We start from the raw sequence: 24,528 nt of genomic DNA, 5'->3' as shown, positions 1-24,528 counted from the left end.
CAAGGTCTCCCGGGGGGGGGGGAGAGAGGTAGAAATCCTGGGGGGGGGTTAGTGACAGAGGATCACCCTGGGGTAACTACCTCAGGGTTAGTGCTGGGCCAGGGATGTGTACTGATAGAACGGCGCAAGGAGATTTCCGGCGAGTCAAAATTTAGGGGGTTAAATTGGGTGGAGAATCGGGGGGGGGGGTTTCCTCTCCCTCGGAGGCAGCAAAAAAAAGGAAGGGTGGTTATTCGAGGGCAGCTACCTTGGTTGCAGTAATATGGGGTAACTACCTCTGGAGGGGGGGTGAGCGGTGGAAAAGATGGGATTTTGATGGTGGAGAATGTTTTGTACTGCCAGTCACCCCCATGGGTGATTTAAGGCAGGGAATGGAGGGGGGGCAGATCTGGCAGGGTGAGATTAACTACCCTGGAGGGGTACCACCGAGGGGTAAGGCCCATAAGGGTCGGCCATGACAGGGATTTCCTTGCCTGATTCCTATTCTTATTATGATTCCTCCAGGGATCTACTCTGGGGAGTCTTTAGAGGGAAATGGGGGGGGGGGCTCAAAGGCAGTTCCCACCAGGGTAAGGGGGGGGCCCTTTTCATAGGACACCCTGGGGAGCAGAGAACAGCCAATTCGGAGGCGCAGAGCAATGGGGACAGGATCAAACAAGTCTCCTCTTTCTTTAGCGATTTAAAGCTTCTGTTTTATTCGGAGGGTGCGAGACAGAGTTGGCAGTGATTTTTTTGGGGGGGGGGTCGGCCTGCGGGATCCAATGCACATTGACTTGAAAGCAAACCCCCCCCCCTTCTCCCCTACCCCGCGTAGGCAAGTCTGTTTTAGGATTGCTCCCCTCCAAAGTTAATAACCAGCCAGTGGCAACCCTGTATGATTTGTGGTCTGTAAGGCAGGGGTGTGCGGGAGGGGGAGAGCCTTTTTGCCCTCTGGGTGCCGCCGAACTACAACTCCCATCAGCGCCCAGCAATGATGGGAGTTGTAGTTCGGCGACATCTTGGGGGAGGGGAGGGTGGGCAGAGGTTCACCTTATCTGTATTCATAGATGACCCTAGACTAGATGAGCCTTGGGGTTCCCCCCCAACTTCATGCTTCTAGATTCTTAAACCATTCTAGTGGTTTGAGGGGAGCGGACGTTGTTTAGGGTTCGAGGGCAGTGCGAGGTGCCTTTCTACGGGGTGCGGTGGGGTGTGTGTGTCAGGATCCTCACCGCCCCGTGATTTCGGATAACCTTGGAGGGTTGTCGCCCCCCCCCTTCAAAGGTGGTGTTTGTGGAAGTTAAAAGATCGAAACCCTTTAACACTTTAACCTGATTGAGTTCAGCTCCACCACAGAGCTACCTTCTGTGCAGGACGTGGGGTTTGCAATGAAAATGACTTTGCAAAAATCTTGATTTAACTCCCAAGAGGCTCGGCTGGCGGGGGGGGGGGGCAGCGTTGGCAGGTGTGGGGGCCACCTCTTAAGCCTCTCGTTTGGGAGGCTGGCCTCTAGAGTCGTAAAGTAGGGGGTCCTCTGGGGTAGGAGACGGGTGGGACTACTAGTTACCTTTCCAGAGACTGAAAACTCATCCTGGGGTAACAGAGCCCAGAAACCATGTCTGGTTACCCCCACCCTCCACCCCAAGGTAGATTGTTCACTCTCTGAAACCATTAAAAGAAAGAAAATCGACTTGCCCACAGACCCAGTGTCCGGTTCCACCTCTGGGATTTGTGGAGGGTCACGCAAATCCCAGCGCTTCGGAGTTTGGGCAACTATTTAGGGAGACCCTAAAATGGCAGGTTGTTGGGGGGGGCGGAGAGGGGAGGGGAAGCAGCTAGCCGCGAGGCTCGGTGGGGGGGGGCACTTGGTGGTCTCAACCGCACAGACTCCTTCGATGTCCTTCAAAATGGGTGGGTTTTTTGTTGTTGTTGCTGCGATCGGTTGTAAAGGTGGAAGGGGGGACCCCTGGGGGTCATCTAGCCCAACCCCACTGGAATCTCAACTGGCAGGTGGGCACGCAGCTTCTCCTTCGAAACCTCCAGGGAAGGAGAGTCCGCCACCTCGCGAGAGAATCCGTTCCACCGCTCAGGAGCTTTTTTCGAGGGCCTCTGATGCCAGGAAACCACCGCTAAGTCTTAATTGGGTTAAATAGGCAAAAGGGGTTTGCTAAGTCTTAATTGGGTTAAATAGGCAAAAAAGGGGTTGTCGCCAGCAGAGATTTGCCAAGAGCACACCGGCTGGAATTAGTGGGCGGCTAATTTCAACCGGTCTGCTCTGAGTTGGGCCCGATGTTGCAGACAGCTCCAGGAATCCGACCCGGATTTATTTATTCTATATCCCACCTTCCCCCCCCACCCCACTAAAGATCTTGAGGTGGTGTGTGCATGCATCTCCCCCCTTTAAATCCCCACAACAACCCTGCAAGGTAGCATAGGCCTGGAGAAACGGCGAGTGGCCCCCCCCCGCCCCCAAGGTCACACTCAGCGAGCTTCATGGCCGGGGGAGGGATTTGAACCCTGGTCTCCCAGGCCATTTCCAGTTACCCCATATATATATTTATGGGGTAACTGGAATTTTATATATATAATATGTATATTATTTTCGGGGGGGGCAGTAAAGCTGGACGACCCCTGCAGCGATTTGGGATACTGACCCCTCCCAAACAATCAACTTCAGGTGTCTGGTCCCTGTAAATGTGTGTGTGTGTGTGGGGGGAAAGATCTCCCACCCCTTTCTTAATAGTTTTGAAGTTTAAGATGAGGTGGGGGGGCAGTATCTAGGTTTTTGTGGGTCGGTTTTGCTTGCGATCTCCCCCCCCCTTTTTTTACAGCAACTTCAAGTGGGGGAACGCTATGGGGAGGGCCCTTTATCAATAACTTGTGCGTGTTAATCGCTGCCAGATAGGTGGGTTATCATTAGTGTTATTATCCTCGTTATTTTGGGGGGTTGGGGGGAGAGAGTGGCTAGGGAGACCCAGCCAGATGGGCGGGGTACAAATAATAAATTATTATTGTTGTTGTTGTTGTTGTTGTTGTTGTTATTATTATTATTATTATTATTATTATTAAATGTTAGGGCAGCTATGCAAGGAGAGGGAAAAAGCAACTTCACCGACTTCCTTCTGCTGTTATGGGAAGTTGGGGTGCCCATCGGGCAATGACTTTGGGGGAAGACACCCCCCCGGTGTCCCCTCTTCAACCGAAGGCTCGGGCGGGGAGGGGGGCCCCCTTCCCAAATGTGCCCCCCCCCCAGGACCGGCTGGTTGGGATGAAGATGGAGCGAGACTTTGGAAGTCAAGCTCTGCATCCGATAAAAGGGAACCGGCAAGGAGAGTACAGCATGGAGAAATTTCGGGGCTGGGGGGGGGCAGGCTGCTGTTTGAGGAAGAAGCTGGATCGACACTTCAGTAACACCAAAGGAAGGAAATGACTTGGCGTGTGAATTTTTTTTGGGGGGGGGTCTTTATCGTGTCTGGGGGGGAGTCGAATTAGCCAGCAGCAAAAAAAACAAAACTGCGCGTTTCATTTTTGTGTTTTTAAAGGTTTGAACTAGGAGAAAAGGTTATATATATCTCTCTGCCCCCACCCCCACCCCACCTATGCGTCTTCCTTCTCCCACCCTCCTCGGTTTTTGCAAAGCGGGTACCCATCTGCGCCCCCACCCCACCCCCAAATTTGGAGAGAACGGGATGCTGTTGCTGGGAAGGGCACCTTGAGATGTTCAGAGAGAAGATGCTCGCTGAGATCATGTATTTGGGGGGGTGGCAGAAACGAGCTGCTGTTTTTCCCCCCACTTCCTGTATCTGCATCGCTATAGATATGTTTGTGATAACTAATTTATCCCCACCCCCCGGCCTCCCCAGTTTTCTGGATCTTCCACAACCCCCACAATTTGGGGAATGCAACAGTCCCTTTATAGAATAAGCAGGTGCCGGGTTGGGGGGTGGGGAATCCATCTTGAACAAGGATGTTCATTGTGTGTGTGTCCCCCCCTTGTATTTTTTCCCTGTGCGTGGTTCCCATCCTTGAGGTTGTGTGTTGTGCGGTGGGGGGGGGGCGGCAGCGAAGGATCATAATATAACTCATCCTTTTGCAAAAAAAACAACAACGGTCAGGCGACAGATAGATTTGGGTAGCCAGTTCTCTGTGTGTATGTGGTTGTTGTTTTTTTTGAGGGGGGGTTGCATCTAGAGGCATTGCAGGAATGCTGATATTCACCCTCCCCTCTCAACCCCCCCCTCTCATTGCATGCTCTTAAACCGCTAATCCCTGCCAACTACATGTGTCCTTTTTTATTTTGGACAGCATTGCAAAAACAAAAAAGGGGGGGGGGAACCAGACATTTATTTATGACGCCGATTTCCTCCTAATTTGTGTGCAAATGCCTGGGCGCTGAACTCTCAATTTGCCGGCTTTTTCTCCCGTGTTTCGCCCCCCCCCCACCTTCCCTCTCTGCTCCCAGCCCCCTCCCTCCCTCCATTCTCAGGTGTGTTTATAAACTGGATCTGGCGTGCTTTGAATTTTGGGAGGGAGAGGATGGAGCGTCGCTGCTGCGTTTTGCAAAGCTGTCCGCCTCTGTTGAACGGGAGATGCTCGGGAATGTATCTGCCAGAATTTGGTTAAGGAGGGTGCTTTTCCGAGACTCGTGGCAGCGCCGTGTAGCGGTTAGAGCAGGTTTCGGTGGGAGATTTTGGACTAGACCTCCGGAGGCTAGAGGCTGTGCTACAGACAAGAGAGAGAGAGAGAGGGCCACACTCCTTCTCGACCACATGACTCACTAGATGACTTTGGGCTGCCCGGACTGGCCTACCTTGAAGGGCTGTTGTGAGGATAAAAAGGACCCAGGTTCCCATGGAATTTTTTTAAAAGGTAAAGGGACCCCTGACCGTTAGGTCCAGCCGCGGACGACTCTGGAGTTGCGGCGATCATCTCGCTTTATTGGCCGAAGGAGCCGGCGTACAGCTTCCGGGTCACGTGGCCAGCGGGACATGGCCTAGGGGAGAGTCACAAGGGCCGGGTGAAGGTACAGAGGGCCGCACCTCGGCGTTTGCGACTCCCTGTTTCTTGCAAACCATGCCTGTCAAAAGTTAGAATCAGAAACTTTGGGTCTGATCAGACACTGCAATAAACGTTCGGGATTTGTTTGTTTTTTTGGTAAAGATTTTCTGTTTTGATTTTGTAATGGACATAAAACAGCTATAGCAGGCTTCCTCAACCTCGGCCCTCCAGGTGTTTTGAGACTACAATTCCCATCATCCTTGGCCACTGGTCCTGCTAGCTAGGGATCATGGGAGTTGTAGGCAAAAAAAAACACATCTGGAGGGCGGAGGTGGAGGAAGCCTGAGCTACAGCAACAGGTGGATTTTTAAAAAAATTATTATTTCAAAACCACCAGAACAAACCACATGCAAACATCACATTCAGAAATACAGCAATCAAATTCAAGACCCGAATGCATTTTCTAACCATAGTCTGTTGCCTAAATTTCCCCAATTTATACATCGTTGTTCTTAATTTCCCTTTACTGTACACAGTAACAACGCAGTTAGGAAATTTATATAATTGATATAAGATTTATATAAATTACAAATTCCCACATTCCCCCTCACCCCTCGATATTTTACTTCTTCCCTCTTGTTGTGTTAATTTTTGTTTAATTATCATCCAATTCATTCTGTTGTTCTTTTCTTGCACGTTTCACACATTATCTGTTCATATTTCAATTCCAGAACAGCATTTCTCCATATATTCCTTCGCTCCCTCCCATTCCTTAATTGTTTTCTGATTTGAGTGGCCTCTGGCCGCTGCAGTCGAGTAAAGAAATACTGGTACATTTCTCTTATCTCTAGGGATGTCATTGGAGACTAGACCTAGCAAAAAAAAAGACTGGGTTTCTTTTTTAGTAAACGAAATCATAAATAATTTTTTCAACTCCTCATATACCTCATTCCAGAATCGTTTTGTAGTTTTACATCCCCACCGTGAGCAACAGATGAAAATTAGAGGATTAGAAACAGCGATGGCCTTGGGTATTGTAGTGCGCAACCTCCTATGTTTTGAATTCACGGGTGGGTGTGTTATTTTTTTAACCCCCCCCCCCCAGCGCTCTGTTTTGGCAGGTGGTGCTGAGGGTTAAACCACAGAGCCTAGGGCTTGCCGATCAGAAGGTCGGCGGTTCGAATCCCCGCAATGACGGGGTGAGCTCCCGTTGCTCGGTCCCAGCTCCTGCCAAACTAGCAGTTCGAAAGCACGTCAAAGTGCAAGTAGATAAATAGGTACCGCTCCGGCGGGAAGGTAAACGGCGTTTCCGTGCGCTGCTCTGGTTCGCCAGAAGCGGCTTAGTCCTGCTGACCACATGACCCGGAAGCTGTACGCCGGCTCCCTCGGCCAATAAAGCGAGATGAGCGCCGCAACCCCAAAGTCGGACACGACTGGACCTAATGGTCAGGGGTCCCTTTATCTTTACCTTTCCTATATTGCCGACGCTTTAAATCAAATGCACACCCCCGATTTTCCTGTTCAGGTCTTGCCTTAAAATCGAAGCAGCAATCTGCAATAAGACTTACAGGGAGACAATGGAGAGTCTCCTCTGGGAGCAGGCAGTTCTGTTTCTCCTCTGCTTCCTCTGGTTTTCCCAGGGGCCCAAAGGAGATTAGGCCAGAGCAGTGGATCTAGTTGTGTCATCCCACTAGATCTCCGTGTAGAGAGGGATCGGGTGGTCCAGCACAGACCCGGCAGAATCGCTTCACCCACAGAAGGAGGCAGTAGGACAGGAGGCAGAGCTAGCAAGTGGATCATGCAGAGAGGCGACGGACAGCCTCTCTCCTGTGGGCAGAGACTTCGGGCTCAAACCTTGACTTGATTTAATCATTTCACGCTGCAACCTTAGCTTCTATCCACCACCCAAGCCCCGTGCAATATGATCCACCTTCCCTGTTGTTGAAATGTTAGGAGGATTTATCGATTTAATGTTTTTTATGAATTTTGCATGGTTTATTAATTGAGGCGGTGTTGCAGTTGTCCTGCCGTCGTTCTTCCTCAGGTGTTGAGCTGCGATGCTTCCGGAGCATTTCTATGGGTAGTCGGGGATTCGCTTCAAGGAAAGTGCATCAATTAATTCAGCTCCAAGAGCAGACTTGCTAAAGTTAATGGCCATCTCTGGGTCCATTAATTTCTATGGATAGAGCTTATTTTGGCCCAACCCTGCCATTGGGTACTTTGTCATGCTGTGTTAGCTTATGGGAACATAAGAGAACACATTGTCAACTGGATCAGTCTAGCAATTGGCCACTTTGAGAAGCTTGCAGGAAAAAAGCATCTCTCCCTTCTTGCCTATTCAGAGATATGCCTTCTCCCAGCAGAAAAGGTGTTGTTGTCGAGTCGTTCAGTCGTGTCCGACTCTTCGTGACCCCATGGACCAGAGCACACCAGGCACCCCTATCCTCCACTGCCTCCCGCAGTTTGGCCAAACTCATGCCAGTCGCTTCGAGAACACTGTCCAACCATCTCATCCTCTGTCGTCCCCTTCTCCTTGTGCCCTCCATCTTTCCCAACTTCAGGGTCTTTTCTAGGGAGTCTTCTCTTCTCATGAGGTTTACCAGAGCTACCACCCCTAAAATTCTATAATCCAAGCCATCTAGCTTAGTAGCTGTCCCTGCCTCCTGCAGCAGTGGGTCCCATAGTTCTGCATTATTTTTTTTCATCCCTTCCGCACACTTAAAAGGAGAATTGCATGGCTGTTTCCACCCCGTCGCATCATTTAAGCACCACAATAACCCTGCAAGGTAGCTCAGGCTGAGAGGATTTGAAAATGCCACAGAACATACAGAACCACACAAAAGGATCAAATTGAAGAAGCACAACTTATAAAACTATTTTAATATCTAAAAAAACTAAGATCATGGCCACTGGTCCCATCACCTCCTGGCAAATAGAAGGGGAAGAAATGGAGGCAGTGAGAGATTTCACTTTCTTGGGCTCCATGATCACTGCAGATGGTGACAGCAGTCACGAAATTAGAAGGCGCCTGCTTCTTGGGAGAAAAGCAATGACAAACGTAGAGAGCATCTTAAAAAGCAGAGACATCACCTTGCCGACAAAAGTCCGTATAGTTAAAGCTATGGTTTTCCCAGTAGTAATGTACGGAAGTGAGAGCTGGACCATAAAGAAGGCTGATCGCCGTAGAATTGATGCTTTTGAATTATGGTGCTGGAGGAGACTCTTGAGAGTCCCGTGGACTGCAAGAAGATCAAACCTATCCATTCTCAAAGAAATCAGCCCTGAGTACTCACTAGAAGGACAGATCCTGAAGTTGAGGCTCCAGTACTTTGGCCACCTCATGAGAAGAGAAGAATCCCTAGAAAAGACCCTGATGTTGGGAAAGATGGAGGGCACAAGGAGAAGGGGACGACAGAGGATGAGATGGTTGGACAGTGTTCTTGAAGCTACTAACATGAGTTTGGCCAAACTGCGGGAGGCAGTGGAGGATAGGCGTGCCTGGCGTGCTCTGGTCCATGGGGTCACGAAGAGTCGGACATGACGGAACGACTGAACAGCAACAAATATATCCCTGAACTCTTCTCTTCCCTGCTGCTGTTGCTGTTCTCAAAGTCATAGGTGGAAATGCCATTGCCCGATGAAAAATAGAAATTTTTTCCCTTCCCCTGTTGTGATTACATACTTTCTGGAGTTTAGTTAATATGCCTACACCTTTTTTTTTTTTTTAAAGATTTTATTATTTTACCATAAAACAAAACAAGAATAACATTAAACATACATAAACACAGTAAGAACATAATACACAATCAACAATATAAAACACAACAATACCATACAAAAAAGAAAACTTATACAAACCTTGCCAAATACTTATCTTAGTTTCTCCACTTATTTTTACTTCTTAGGGGGACTTCCCCTGATCCCTCCTCTGTCTTCAAAAACATATATACTCTTTAGGTAGCTTCATTTCTTTTCCCATTAACTCATGCTCAATATCCTAATGTTCTTTAAGTTTATCTAAACCAATATATTTCTTAACTTATATTCTGTATCTTAACACCTTCTTATACAAATAGATCTATCACATCAAAATTTCTTCTAAGACCATTATAACTAACCTTAAACTTCTAAAGCCGATTCTTTTATATATTTCTGCACAAATATTCAAACATTCAATTTAACATGCTTAACTAAATAGTCCTTAAATTTCTTCCAATCTTGCGACACCTTCTCCTCCCTCTGGTCTCGGATTCTGGCGGTCAGGTCTGCGAGCTCCATATACTCCATCAGCTTCATCTGCCATTCTTCAATTGTCGGTATCTCTTCACCCTTCCAAGTTCTTGCCAATAAAATTCTAGCCGCTGTCGTGGCATACATAAAAAATACTCTATCCTGACTGGGTATCTCTTCGTTGGTCATGCTCAAAAGAAATGCCTCTGGTTTCTTACAAAAGGTAATTTTCATTACCTTCTTAAGCTCATTATAAATCTTATCCCAGAAGGCCTTTACCCCTGAACATGACCACCACATATGATAAAAGGTACCTTTCGACGATTTACATTTCCAACACACATCCGACATTTTAGAATTCATTCTAGCTAACTTAACTGGTGTCAGATACCATCTATATATCCTTTTCATTACATTTTCTCTTAAGCTATTACATGCAGTAAAATTGATACCTTTCCGCCACAATCTCTCCCAGTCATCCATCATAATGTTATGACCCACATCTTTTGCCCAATCTATCATTGTTGATTTAACCAATTCGTCTTTCGTATGCCACTCTAGCAACAAATTATACATCTTGGAAAGGTTTTTAGAGTTCGATTCGATCAGTTCTGTTTCCAGTTTTGATTTTTCCACTTGAAAACCAATTTTTTTATCTAATTTAAATGTTTCATGTACCTGGTGATATTGCAGCCAGTCAGGGACTTGACTTTTGACTTGATCGTAACTTTTCAATTTAAATGAGTCCCCTTCCTGCTGCAATATGTCCATGTATCGTAACCAACTTGCAGACATGTTTGGTCTCTTATAGGCCTTGGCCTCCACTGGTGATATCCATCTAGGAGTCTTTCTCTCCAGCAAGTCTTTATACCTAATCCAAACCTGATACAGAGATTTCCTGATTATGTGACTCTTAAAGGTTCTGTGAATTTTAACTTTGTCATACCAAAGGTATGCATGCCAACCAAACATGTTATCGTGTCCTTCCAAGTCCAACACATCTACATTCTCTAATTTAAACCAGTCTTTTAACCAGCAAAAGGCAGCTGCTTCAAAATAAAGTCTTAAATCCGGCAGGGCAAAGCCTCCTCTCTCTTTAGAGTCTGTCAAAACCTTAAACTTAATTCTCGGCTTTTTGCCCTGCCATATAAACTTCGATAAGTCCCTTTGCCATATCTTAAAACAGTCCATTTTATCCAAAATCGGTATGGCTTGGAATAAAAACAGCATCCTTGGTAGGACATTCATTTTAATCGCGGCTATTCTTCCCATTAACGACAGTTTCAATCTAGTCCATATCTCCAGATCTTTCTTTATCTCTATCCACAGTTTTTCATAATTATCTTTGTACAGGTTCACATTTTTTGCTGTGAGATTGATACCTAGATATTTTACAGTTTTAACAAAGTTGAGGCCTGTGCCATCTTGTAATCTTTGTATCTGTTCTGCACTCATATTTTTACTTAAAACTTTGGTTTTCTGTTTATTTAATTTGAAGCCAGCTACACGTCCGAATTGTTCAATTAATTCCAAGGCTTTGGGGACACTGCTTTCTGGTTCTTGTAGGGATAGCATCAAATCATCTGCAAAGGCGCGTAGTTTGTATTCTTTCTCTCCCACCCTAATTCCTTTTATCTGTTTCTCTTTTCGTAACATATTTAAGAGGACCTCCAGGACCGTAATAAATAATAAAGGGGAGATAGGGCACCCTTGTCTTGTTCCTTTTTCAACTTCAATTTCCTCCGATATCACACCATTTACTATTATTTTTGCTCTTTGTTCTGTATAAATGGCTCTAATACCATTTAAGAATCTTTCTCCAACTCCCATCTTTTCCAAATTCTTTTTCATAAACATCCAAGATATCTTGTCAAAGGCTTTCTCCGCATCAATAAACAATAGTGCTGCCTCTGTATTTATGTTTCTTTCCAGTTTTTCTAGAATGTCCACAATAATTCTTGTATTGTTGCTTATTTGTCTTCCTGGAAGGAAACCCGCTTGATCTTTATGTATATAATCTTTCAGCACTCTTTTTAATCTTGTAGCCATAACATTTGCAAAAATTTTATAATCCACATTCAAAAGGGAAATTGGACGATAATTTTTCATTTGCATTCTATCTGTATCTGGTTTTGGGATCAGTGTGATAAAGGCTTCTTTCCACGTCTCTGGCGCCCTATCTCCTTCCAATATTTTGTTGCAAACTTCTTTCAAAGGCTGCGAAAGCCAATCTTTAAGAGTCTTATAAAACTTTGCTGTTAGTCCATCTGGTCCTGGTGCCTTTCCTAGTTGCATGTTCTTAATTGCATCCTCAATCTCTTGGGTCGATATTGGGTGGTTGAGGGTTACTAGTTTATCCTCTGGGACATGCCTACACCTTTTTTGAATGGGGAACAATCGCTTGCCCTCTTATCAAACGGTTGGGTTTTTAACAGCAACGGGAAAACGCGGTGCGACAGCATCTTGCCTCCTCCGCTCTTAATAGCGCTGCGATAACCTTCTGATAAAGAGGTTCCTGGCATTATCCTTGTCAGAAACCGATAGGGGATTAGTTTTGAAGCAACCAGGGATATGACGGATGGGTACAGGAGGGGAAAAATCATTCACCATAGTGAAGAAATTATATCAAGATCAGGGGCAGATTTAGGTTTGATGAGGCCCTAAGCAACTGAAGGTAACAGGGCCCTTTATATGTCCAGCTGTCCTTTGTCAACAACAAATTGTCTGTGTTTTTTGTGTTGAATATATGCTATATGGTCATTGATGGACCTAATAGCCATTTGCACATGCAGATTTGCACACAGGTGAAACTCGAAAAATTGGAATATCGTGGAAAGGTTCATTTCTTTCAGTAATTCAATTAGGTGAAACTAATATATGAGATAGACTCATGACACGCAAAGCGAGATATGTGTCAAGCCTTTATTTGTTATAATTGTGATGATTATGGCGTGCAGCTGATGAGAACCCCAAATTAACAATCTCAACTTTGGGGTTTTCATCAGCTATGGCGGCAGTTGGAGGATGGATCGCGGCTAACAGATTGAGGTTAAACCTGAGAAGATAGAAGCACTGTCTTTTTTTGGGGGGGGGGACAGGATCCTGAATGGGGTGGCTGTGCCCCAGAAGAACCAGGTGCGCAGCCTGGGGGCTCATTTTGGACTCATAGCTGTCCATGGAGGCGCAGGTCCATTCTGTGTCCAGGGCAGCTCCATCTGGTACGCAGGATGAGACCCTCCCTGCCTGCAGACTGTCTCACCAGAGTGGTGCATGCTCTGGTTTTCTCTCGCTTGGACTACTGCCATGCGCTCGACATGGGGCTGCCTTTTCATCAGTTTAAAAACTTATTCTGTCCCCTTCCATCCCTGGACTTGGGTAGGCAGGCTGTGGTGATGGTAAGGGACTCCGCACATGCTCAGAGGCACGCCGGATTTGCGTGTCGCTGAAGTTACACCTGGGAAAACACCTTCCACCAAGTCTGGGTTGGTTTGTTGGTTTGTTTTAGGATTACAGTTGTGAATTCCTATCTAAAGCACTTAAATGTGCAGAAATAGACTCTGCTTTTTGAGACATAAAGGACAATAAATAAAGGGGAAATAAAATGAGGGGAAGGGCAGTGTACGGTGTCCTCCGAACTCCTCGGAGAAAGGGCGGTTTGGGGGAAGCGCCGTTTGTTACGGCCGCGGTTTGAAATGCGCTTACAAGTGTGTAAGTCCCGTTGAATTTAGTGGGGCTTGACTTCTGAGTAAACGGGATTGCGCTGTGCTTGTAATCGACCGCCAAATGGTGAAAAGCACCTTGAATTTTTTTGTGGGGGCGTGGACTGTCCCTAAAACCCGCTCCCCCCCCAAAATGGTTGAAAGCGGGGAGATTTGGGACATTGCAAAGGAGCAGTTATCAGCCGAACCCCAGCCGTCAGAAATCCTTATTCCTCGGGGTGCTGTCCGTGGTGCTGAAAACGAACTTCAGATACAGTTAACAGGTAGGTAGCCGTGTTGGTCTGCCATAGTCAAAACAAAATAAAAAATTAAAATTAAAAAATTCCAATTTTATTTTATTTTTTATTTTGTTTCATATACAGCGGTACCTTGGTTCTCTCTTTTTAAAAAAAAGAAATTTATTGGTATTTGAACAAAACACAAGAAAAAGAATACATACACAATACAATACAACCTACAAAATACAAGACAAAAGAAAACTAATACAATACATAAAAACACACCTAAGACAACAAAGAAAAAAGAAGAAGAAGAAACCTACCTTACATTTAAACACTTATTTAACTATTTTAATCTTATTTATAATCTTACTTGGTTCTCAAATTCCTTGGTACTCAAAACAACTTGGAACCCAAACACTGCAAACCCAGAAGTAAGTGTTCCAGGGTGCAAACTTTTATCAGTAGCCAGATGTGTTCAGTTTTGAGTTTTACGCTTCTGTTTCTGAGGTGCATCTGTTTTTCACTATTATTTTACGTTTTGTTTTGCGGCTCATTTTGTTTTTGCGACTGTGTGGAACCCAGTTCAGGTACTGATGGATTGATTGTGTGCCCACAGTACATTGTTTCTTGCTTTCATTTTATGGCTCGACGGTCTCGTTAGATAGCAAAATTCATGTTAGGTTGCCGTTTTAGGGATGTTTTTAAAAGTCTGGAACGGAATAATCCGTTTTGCATTACTTTCTATGGAAAGCGCGCCTTGGTTTTGGAACGCTTGGTTTTGGAACGGACTTCCGGAACGAATTAAGTTTGGGAACGAAGGTACTACTGTACATATATTCTACTCGGTATCAGACTCCCTTTAATATTTATTTATTCGTTATTTTGTGTACAAGGCTGCCCACTGAGCTCCAGGGCTGAGTGGGAGATTTGAATCCGGCGCTCCACAGCCCTCGCTCAACACTCTAGCCCAGGGGTTGGCAAACTTACCTGGCCTTGGGCCGGTTCCTCCGGCGCTGATCGCGGGGTGGGCCGGAGGGCAGGGGAGCGCATGCCCATACATGCGCGCACATGCTTTTTCCGGGTCGGCGCGGCGCTGAAAATACCTTGCGCGCATGCACAAGCGTCATTTCCGGCACACTTCCAGGGCAGCAGAGCACCAGAAATAGCTTGTGCGGTGTGGCACAGGCCTCCGCAGACTCGGAAGTGCGCCGGAAATGATGCTTGCGCATGCGTGCAAACTATTTCCGGTGCCGCGCCTACCTGGAGATGGGCAGCCGCGCCGTGCCACGCCGGTAAGAGCAAGCAGCGGGCAGCGAGGGTTGTCATGGGCCGGATAATTGGCTCGCTTGGGCCGTATCCGGCCCGCGGACCTTAGTTTGGGGACCCCTGCTCTAGCCAGTACGTAAGGGAAGAAGACCCCTCTTTAGCTGAGACGTTCCCATTTCCTGCGCATTGTGGACCAGCCCCTCCGACCTTCCTTCCTTGTGTGATTTGCAAATGAATGGAGTGTGCTCTCTCTCTCTCTCTGTCTCGCACACCCCATTTGGGCTGTCTCTCCCGTCTGAACAGATTTCCAAATGGCTTTGGAGAGAGGAGTGTTCAGCTCTGAATCATTTATAAAGTGTGGAGCATTAAAGAGCATTTCAGGATCACTTTCTGGATCCGAAGCAAAGACCTTGGACGTAAATCGGCACGGCGGGGCAAGTTTTACCCATGACCCTGGACCCTACAAAACCTCACGGGGTGGTGACCTGAAAACTGGCTGGCCATAGAATCATAAAGTTGGAAAGGGACCATGAGAGTCATTAGTTCAACCCCCTGCGATGCAGGAATCTGAAACATCCATCTTTTCACTTTCAAACTCCCTCCCTGCCTCTTTTTGGTGCCTGCTAAAACTTTTTTCTTTAGGCAAACATTTGTTGTTGTTGTTCAGTCATTCAGTCGTGTCCGACTCTTCGTGACCCAATGGACCAGAGCACGGCAGGCACGCCTATCCTTCACTGCCTCTTGCAGTTTGGCCAAACTCATGTTAGTAGCTTCGAGAACACTGTCCCACCATCTCATCCTCTGTCGTCCCCTTCTCCTTGTGCCCTCCATCTTTCCCAACATCAGGGTCTTTTCCAGGGAGTCTTCCCTTCTCATGAGGTGGCCAAAGCCTCACTTCAGGATCTGTCCTTCTAGTGAGCACTCAGGGCTGATTTCTTTAAGGATGGAGAGGTTTGATCTTCTTGCAGTCCATGGGACTCTCAAGAGTCTCCTCCAGCACCATAATTCAAAAGCATCAATTCTTCGGCAATCAGCCTCCTAAACAAGGCTGCCTTCAGATGTCTTCTGAAAGTCAGAGAGTTGTTTATTTCCTTGACATCTGATGAGAGGGCGTTCCACAGGGAGCGCGCCACCACCGAGAAGGCCCTCTGCCTGGTTCCCTGTAACCTCACTTCTCGCAGGGCGAGAACCGCCAGAAGACCCTCAGAGCTGGACCTCAGTGTGTGGGCTGGACAATGGAGATGGAGACGCTGCTTCAGGGATACTGGGCCGTTTGGGGCTTTGAAGGTCCGCACCAACATTTTGAATTGTGCTCAGAAATGTACTTGGAGACAATGTAGGATTTGTAGAATTTTGACACGGGCTATGTTTTTAAGTTATCCCAGTGCCCTCCAGAAGTTGTTTGACATAAGTTCTCATCAGCCTCCGCCAAATGGACTCTGGGTTGATGGGATTTGTGGTCCAACAACATTGTTATCCACTTAAAAGTATTTTCTAAAGATGCAAATATTTTCAAAGGGTTCTGAGTGGTGCACAGCACCACAGAACAGAGGGACGCGAGCGATGTTGTAAGGAGAAAAATGTCGGTGGTACGGGGCTTAGTTTTATGGATCACGGAAAACCTGTGCAAATAATTGAAGCTGGGCTACTGCAGCGCACTGCTCCTGGGGCAACCCTTGGAAGCCAAGCGGGAAATTCACAGCGCGGCTGATGTTTTGACCAGGACCTTTTGCGTCTGAAGTGAAGACCGTGTATGGCTATCGGCCTGTCACCCGCATCGTTAAAACGATTACATATCCCACATGAGAACTGAGAACGCTGCTCAGTAAATGAGGCTTAACGACTTAAAAATAGCAATAGTTGATATATAGGCTACAGTATTAGAAGTTAAATTAAGAGGATATAAGAGGTTGAGTTATGTAATGTAATGTTTAGTTTGATAAGAATAAGATTTGAGGTTTGAGGTTTATGGCTGTAAGATTAAGTTTAGGTGTGAGAAAGAAGATTTTATAATGTTACAAAGTTACTGAAGAAGGCTAGAAATGAACGCAGAAGAGAGGACGTGAGGAAGTCCCAAACTAAGGATTATAAGAGGATAAGGATGGATAAATACGTGTTTTGTTTGTGTGTACTTTGTTTTGCAGTTTTTGTAGTGTTTGTATTATATGTGTGTTTATTATTAAAATCCAATAAATTCTTATTTTTTTAAAAAATAGCAATAGTGGTAAAAGCTTCCTGAAAGGGAGAAGGTGATCTGTGTGCCTTGAGACAGGGGAAGAGGGGCCCTTGGGATGTTCGAGAGAGCTATAGCAGCTGATACAGCACACGAAAGCTCATAGCAAGAACAAACTTAGTTGGTCCTCTAAGGTGCAACTGGAAGGATTTTTATTATTTTTATTTTGTTTTGACTATGGCAGGCCACACGGCTACCTACCTGTAACAACAATATTCCTGTTTTACCATATGTGGTGGAGTTGTAAAGTAATCCAAAATTATTGGGAAATCATTTATAATGAACTGAAGAAGATAACTTTTGTTAAAAAGCCAGAGGCCTTTTTGTTTGGTATTATAGGACAAGGTATTATAGGGAAAAGGTTCTTTTTATCATATGCGATGGTCTTGTAGTAAGGTTAAGGCTTGCTGGAAAATGATATGCAATGAAATACAAAGGATGTTTAAAAGAAGGTTTGTAAAAACAACAACCAGAAGCCTTTCTCTTGGGGATTATAGGGATAAAGGTAAAAGTAAAGGGACCCCTGGCCATTAGGTCCAGTCGCGGACTACTCTGGGTTTGCGGCGCTCATCTCACTTTACTGGCCGAGGGAGCCGTCGTCCAGCTTCCGGGTCATGTGGCCAGCATGACTAAGCCGCTACTGGCGAACCAGAGCAGTGCACGGAAACGCCATTTACCTTCCCGCCGGAGCGGTACCTATTTATCTACTTGCACTTTGACGTGCTTTCGAACTGCTAGGTGGGCAGGAGCAGGGGCCGAGCAACGGGAGCTCACTCCCGTCGCGGGGATTCGAACCGCTGACCTTCTGATCGGCAAGCCCTAGGCTCTGTGGTTTAACCCACAGCGCCACCCGCGTCCCTATTAAAGGACAGGAATTGCCAAAAGAACAGAAGAAGCTATTCTTGTGTATGCTACAACAGCAGCTAGGATCTTCCTAGCCCCAAAATGGAAAGACGACAAGATACCAGCAAAAGAAGAATGGAAAGTTAAACTTATGGAATACGCAGAAATGGCTAAAACTCACAGGAAGACTTCGAGACAATGACAGACAACAGAGACTTTAAAAAAAGACCGGGAACCGTTGATGCTGTATCTACAGGAACGTTGTAAAGAATTGGACTCATTAGCAGGATTTGAGTAAACACTCACAACTAAGAAAACAAATGTAAAGATTAAGAAGTAGCAATTTGGAAATTAATTAAGGGGCAAGACATGATTGGAAAGAGCATTTAATTTAAAGATTAACAGAATAAGGAAAAATAAATTAAGCAGAAGCGGCAAATTTTTAAGTGCCGAAAGGGGAAGTTGAGGGAAGTCATAGGGTGGTGGTGGTGGGGATATTCAGATTTTTGTTATTCTTTTCCTTTTTTATGATTGATATGTGGGATATTAAACTGTAAAATTAACAGGAAGGAGATCCCTCAATGATCTTTTGGCACTAGAGCTTCGGAGGGAATAAAGAACGCTGCGAATTGCACCCAGAAATGAGCCCAGTAGCAAAATAGAGGGTGATAGAGTGATTCGATCGTTTCCACCGGTCATCGTTTTGACTGCAGGATTCGGCACAGGCGGACGTTTCCAAGGGACGCCCCGCGAAGAGCGCATTGCGGTACTCCAGCTGCCACGGCAAGCCGGGGTCTGAAAGGCCTTCTCCCCTTGGTGGCTGCTTGGCAACTGGAATTCGAGCGGACTGAAATAGGATACCAAGCAAACATCTCTCTCTCCCCGCCCCTCCTCCTGCTCTTACCAGATTCTTCTACCTCTGAGTCCATCACTTCTGATCCGCCTGGGGTTTTTTGATCCCTTTTTTTTGAAGGAGAGCCAAGATCTCTGCCCCCACCCCCACCCCTCTGTTCCCCTCCGGGCATCCTATTTTTATTTCCCCGAAATGTATATTTTAATAGCCCAGCTACGCAACTGTCCCCGGGTGACGGCCTCTTGTCTCTTCTCCCCCCGCCAAGTGCAGTCTCTGAGATCTGTGGCCAGCGAGATTTCATATTTCATCATTCATATTGCTGTTTGCACCCTGGTCTCTGGCAAGAAGAGGGTCCAGCGTAAAGGTAAAGGTACCCCTCACCGTTAGGTCCAGCCGCAGACGGCTCTGGGGTTGCGGCGCTCATCTCGCTCTATAGGCCTGCTCCTGCCTACCTAGCAGTTCGAAAGCACGTCAAAAGTGCAAGTAGATAAGTAGGTACCACTCCAGCGGGAAGGTAAACGGCGTTTCCGTGCGCTGCTCTGGTTCGCCAGAAGCGGCTTAGTCATGCTGGCCGCATGACCTGGAAGCTGTACGCCGGCTCCCTCGGCCAGTAACGCGAGATGAGCGCCGCAACCCCAGAGTCGTCCGCGACTGGACCTAACGGTCAGGGGTCCCTTTACCCTTTACCTTGTGCGTGTGATTGGTTGCTGCAGCAAGGCCTGCAGACGTTGATTTACGGCTGCGGCAAGGCATGTGTGCAATCGGCTGTGGCTGCGTTGGGTAGGCTTTTGGGTCTGAATGCTCACTGGCCGCCTTGATGCGTGCTGCGATTTGCAGTGGCGGGAGGCTGTAGAGCGATTGCCGGCAGTCCCCCCCCCCCAAAAAAGCTCAATAACTCTGGGCAACTTCCCTCCAAAAGAAGCTCAACAACTTCAATTTCCTCCTCTCAATTTTTTTTTTTTGGCGGTCCCAAAAAATAGGGGTCGTCTTGTACATGGTGGCGTGTTCTCCACGGAAAAATCCGGTAGTTCTCCTTCAAGGAATGATGACATGCTTTTAATTGGCTGTGGCTCCCCCCCCCACTTTCGCCCCCCCCACCAGTCTGCTGCTCAAACCCTCCGCTGGCAGCTGCCTCTCTCTCTCTGTGCATGTTCCTGTTCTATCCTCCATCCATCTCCGGCCCTCCTCCTTCTCCGCTGCGCCCCCCCTCCCCAATCTCTGCAGCTCTGCATCCCAAATAGCCACGAGGACATTTTGCAGCAGATGACGAGAATTGGGGTCAGTTTACAAACTGGGGAGGTGGGGAAGAGAGAGAGAGAGAGAGAGAGGAGAGGGAGGCAAAGCTGGCCGGCCGGCTGCAGCCAGCCAAGGACAAAACATAGCCATTACGGGCCACCCCCTTCAAAGATGAGGCTTGCTATTTTTTGCCTGGCGCTGGTGCAGTGGGACGCTGTATTAAATAACAAAAAGCCCCTGTGGATTGGCCGGCCTGCCTTTTGTTGAGAGAGAGAGAGAGGTACCGCTGTCGGCGGGCATAAGAAATAAAAACGGGAGGGGTGTTTGGAGAACCGAGACCAGAATCTCCATGGACGACATCTGGTTCTGGGTATAACCTCTCAATGCTGGCAGCGCAGGGTGCCTCAGTTTTCCCCATCTGTAAATGGGCTTCAGGGCCAGTAGCTAGAAATCTGCTTGTAGTTAATGCAGAAAGCAGGGCTGGATCACTTCTTAAAATTTCCATTTATCCTTTGCCCCTAAATTTGGAAGCGTGCCTGTGGTCTCCGGTGCTCATCTCTGGGGCGGTTTGGGTTTGTTATAGGAGCATGTTAAGTTCTTGTTTCTGTACTTTGGCTGGGGTTTCTTAATGCTTTGGTCAGTTGAATCAATGATTGAACAGAGTAAGAAGTCAATTCTTACAGTTTCCTAACAACTTGCAGCACCCTGAACAAACTATAACTCCCATGACTCTCCCCCCCCCAAGGGAAACTCCAGCTGTTAATCTTTGGCTCTTGAAACTTTCCATTCCAGCTGGTTATTGGGAGAAACCTTAACACCGAAGAACCGGTGTCTTGAGTTTGCTTTTTTTCCTCTTCCCTCCCCCCTCCTCTTTCCTTTAGTGCCGTGTGTTTTGGGGACCTTACGCTACTCTGGGATGCTTAAAAAAAACAAAAATACGTAAATGCCCTTCAGTTTTCTTCATAATACGGCTGGCCAGCTCGCCTTTCTCCCTCCCTCCCGCTCTCTCTCTCTCTCTCTCTCTCTCTCTCTTTCTCTCTCTCTCTCTGGTGATTTTTTTTGGTTCAGTCTTTGCTGCAGTCGCTAGGGAGAGTTGAAGGATACACCAGGAGCCAGCACAGCATCCCTGAAGTCAAAATTGCGCGGCTGTGACATCACAGGCAGTTGCCACGGCAACCCTCTGCTCCCAAAACGCTGTCATTGGATTAAGGTCAGGAGTCAAACATGGCTCCCTCTCTCCTTTTCTACCCAGTTTACTGTCTCCAAGTGATGGGTCTACAACCCCTGGAGAGAATTGTCCCCCCACTCGCTGTTTCTTAAGACTCTGCCCCGGCTTTTAAAAATAACTGAATCCAACTGAAGCTCCATCTGCACTGTGTATTTAAAGCAGCATTGCACCATTTTAAGCAGTCATGGCTTTCCCCACCCCACCCCACCCCAAATCCTGGGAACTGTAGTTCATTGTGGGTGCTGCGAATCGTTAGGAGAACCCCCTAATTCCCCCTCCTCAGAGCCACGATTCTCAAATAATCCCTGTTCGTGGGGAACTTTGGGAAAGATAGCTCAGTGGCGGAGATGGAGCGGGGGTGTGGTGTGTGTTCTTCTAACAATTCGCTGCGCCCTTAGCAAACTACAGTTTCCCGGGAAGCCCTTGCTGTTTAAAAGTGGTGCGGTAGAGCTTCATCCCGGAAGCGGGTGCCTAAGCATGGAGTACAGAGTTAATTCACTTAGCAGTATAACTCGGGGGTGGGGGGGGAATGTTGTTATGCAATAGCGTTGGCTGGGAGGTTGGTTCTGCAACAGGTTTCCATGCAGTTGCTGTGCTGCGTTTTTCGGTCACACCGTGCTACAACTCGCCCATCTGCTAGTGCAAGAGCCCCTTGTGTCACGGGACTGCTGGAGGCAGAGGAGTGGTGGGTGGGCAACAGCTGGGGAACCCCCCAAGGGAACCCCCCGGGGAAGAAGGCTCAGAGCCCGGGAAGTAGTGGTGGGACACGACGAGTGGTCAGAGGGAGAAGACTGGGAGGAGAAGGCATTGGAAACCGAAGAGGGGACAGGGTTTAGTGAGAGGGGAGAGTCTGTGGCAGAGAGCAGTCCGGAATCAGAGGCAGGAGAGGAGGGGGACCAGGAGACAGAGATGAGTCTGACTGGTGAAGAAGCCAGGTGTTGCTGCGTTTAATCTTGAGCGGCAATGCACAGCGATCTCCAAATTGCTGCATGCTGCCTGGCCCGACCTTGCAGGCTCTCGAGGAAGGTCACTGATGGTTTGAGTCGCATGGCTGGTGGGGATCAGGGAGGAAGGGTGCGTGGGTGAGCTGGGGGGGGCGCAGGAGCCAACTCCCCTCTCCTTCCCCTGAAAAGTTAAGGGTAAAGGGACCCCTGACCATTAGGTCCAGTCGTGTCTGACTCTGGGGTTGCGGCGCTCATCTCGCTTCACTGGCCGAGGGAGCCGGCGTCCAGCTTCCGGGTCATGTGGCCAGCAGGACTAAGCTGCTTCTGGCGAACCAGAGCAGCACATGGAAACGCCTTTTACCTTCCCCCCGGAGCGGTACCTATTTATCTACTTGCACTTTTGACGTGCTTTCGAACTGCTAGGTTGGCAGGAGCAGGGACCGAGCAACGGGAGCTCACCCCGTCATTGCGGGGATTCGAACCGCCGACCTTCTGATCAGCAAGCCCCTTGGCTCTGTGGTTTAACCCACAGCGCCACCCGTGCCCCTTCCCCTGAAAGATGTGCCTTATTTTTGTGCTGCAGATCTTTTACATATATCCAGGGTTACATGATGGTCACCAGGGGTTCCAGCTTCGTCCGGCAACTATGGGTGTCCGGGGCCGGGGGTGCCATGCAGAGTGCACAGCCCTGGCACCAAAATTTGTGGGTGCCCGGCCGTTTCATGGGGAATTTTGTGGGTGCTCCCAGGGCCCCAGGGAGTTGGCACCTATGATTATGATCAGGGTGTTCAAAGTTCAGATCTGTCTTCTTTCCTGAACTGAATGGGTATCACTTCAATCGCTGCTAAACTACAGTATAAGAGCACGGCGTGTCATTTTAAGGGGGTGAAAGTTAGTTCTTTCAACTTTCTTCAGCAAGGTGTCTTAAAAACAGGTTTTTTTGGGGTGTGAGGGGTTCAAATCTGGTATTATTTTTGTGTGATTGGACAACGTTCAGCTTGGCAAGTACAGTGGTACCCCTAGTTATGAACTTAATTCGTTCCGGAGGTCCGTTCTTAACCTGAAACTGTTTTTAACCAGAGGTACCACTTTAGCTAATGGGACCTCCCGCGGCAGCCACACGATTTCTGTTCTCATCCTGAGGTAAAGTTCTTAACCCGAGGTACTACTTCCGGGTTAGCGGAGTCTGTAACCTGAAGCGTTTGTAACCCTAGGTACCACTGTATATGTTTGGCGAAGAAGCACATAAACTTCTCTGGGGAAACCAAAGCGTTTTAATTTTACCTTCTGAAAATATCAGGTAATGCTAAATAATGATGATAAATAAGGTAAGGTAAAAGGTAAAGCACCCCTGGATGATTAAGTCCAGTCAAAGGCGATTCTGGGGTTGCGGCGCTCATCTCACTTTCAGGCCGAGGGAGCCGGCGTTTGCCCGCAGGCAGCTTTCCGGGTTATGTGGCCAGCAGGACTAAACCGCTTCAGGCGCAACGGGACACCGTGACGGAAGCCAGAGCGCACGGAAACGCCGTTTACCTCCCCGCTGCAGTGGTACCTATTTATCTACTTGTGCCGGCGTGCTTTCGAATTGCTAGGTTGGCAGGAGCTGGGACAGAGCAACGGGGGCTTACCCCGTTGCAGGGATTCGAACCGCCGACCTTCTGATCGGCAAGCCCAAGAGCATCAGGGGTATAGACCACAGCGCCACCAGTGTCCCAAGCGGTGATAAACAACAACAATAATATTAACAGATAATATAACTGCAGGTACTCGGCAATCATTTTTTGTAACGATTTCTATGCAATTCACACACGTTTTATTTACATAGCGGAAACGCGCAGCCCCTGGCTCTGAGCCTTCTTCCCCAGGGGGTTCCTCAGTTGGTTTCTGATGTTGCATCCAATTAGTCTATGACACTCGCTGTTTGGCTGGCTCCTGTGTTCCTAAGACGTCTTTTCCCCTTCCCTCTGTAGGTTCTACTGGGACTTCACCATGCTTCTCTTCATGGTGGGGAACCTTATCATCATCCCCGTTGGCATCACCTTCTTCAAGGACGAGACCACGGCTCCCTGGATCGTGTTCAACGTGGTCTCTGACACCTTCTTCCTCATGGACCTGGTGATGAACTTCCGGACGGGGATCGTCATTGAGGACAACACGGAGATCATCCTGGACCCGGAGCGCATCAAGAAGAAGTACCTCAAGACGTGGTTCGTGGTGGACTTGGTCTCCTCCATCCCTGTGGATTATATTTTCCTCATTGTGGAGAAGGGCATCGACTCGGAGGTCTACAAGACCGCCCGGGCTCTGCGCATCGTCCGCTTCACCAAGATCCTCAGCCTCTTGCGGCTGCTTCGTCTTTCGAGGCTCATCCGTTACATTCACCAATGGGAGGAGGTAGGGTTGTTTATTCATTTGCGGCCTTCCTTAACCCATTGCCCTCCCCCCCTCCGATCTTGCTGGACTGCAGCTTCCTTCAGCAGCAGCCGGTGAGGCCAGTGGTCAAGGATGATAGGAGTTGTGGTCCTGTAGTCTTTCAGCACCATGGAGAGCTCTGAGCTTGGGGTAGTTGTTTCCCTGAAGCTCAGAGAGCTCCCAAGCATAGCTGTCAACCTTTCCCCTTTTTTGCGGGAAATTCCCTTATTCCAACCATAGCTGGAATAGGGGGAAGGTTGACACCCCCCCCCCAGAAGGGAAGGCAAAAAGAGGGAGGGTTGACAGCTATGCTCCCAGGTAGGTGGGGAGATCAGGCAAGCCATGCAGTGCCGTGGAGAGCTCTGG

General features: G+C 47.8%; 1 protein-coding gene across 1 annotated transcript in view; it reads left to right on the top strand.

The window, feature by feature from the left end:
• The window catches only part of HCN2 (hyperpolarization activated cyclic nucleotide gated potassium and sodium channel 2), a 46,241-nt gene that overhangs the window by 1,679 nt on the left and 20,034 nt on the right, over positions 1-24,528 (top strand). The window contains exon 2 of the mRNA XM_033136903.1: positions 23,721-24,144. Coding sequence (XP_032992794.1) covers positions 23,721-24,144 — 424 coding nt within the window. The remainder of the gene's footprint in view (positions 1-23,720; positions 24,145-24,528) is intronic.

Source organism: Lacerta agilis, chromosome 18 (assembly GCF_009819535.1).
Source record: "Lacerta agilis isolate rLacAgi1 chromosome 18, rLacAgi1.pri, whole genome shotgun sequence".
Lineage (NCBI taxonomy): Eukaryota > Metazoa > Chordata > Lepidosauria > Squamata > Lacertidae > Lacerta > Lacerta agilis.
This window is presented reverse-complemented; position numbering and strand designations above follow the sequence as displayed.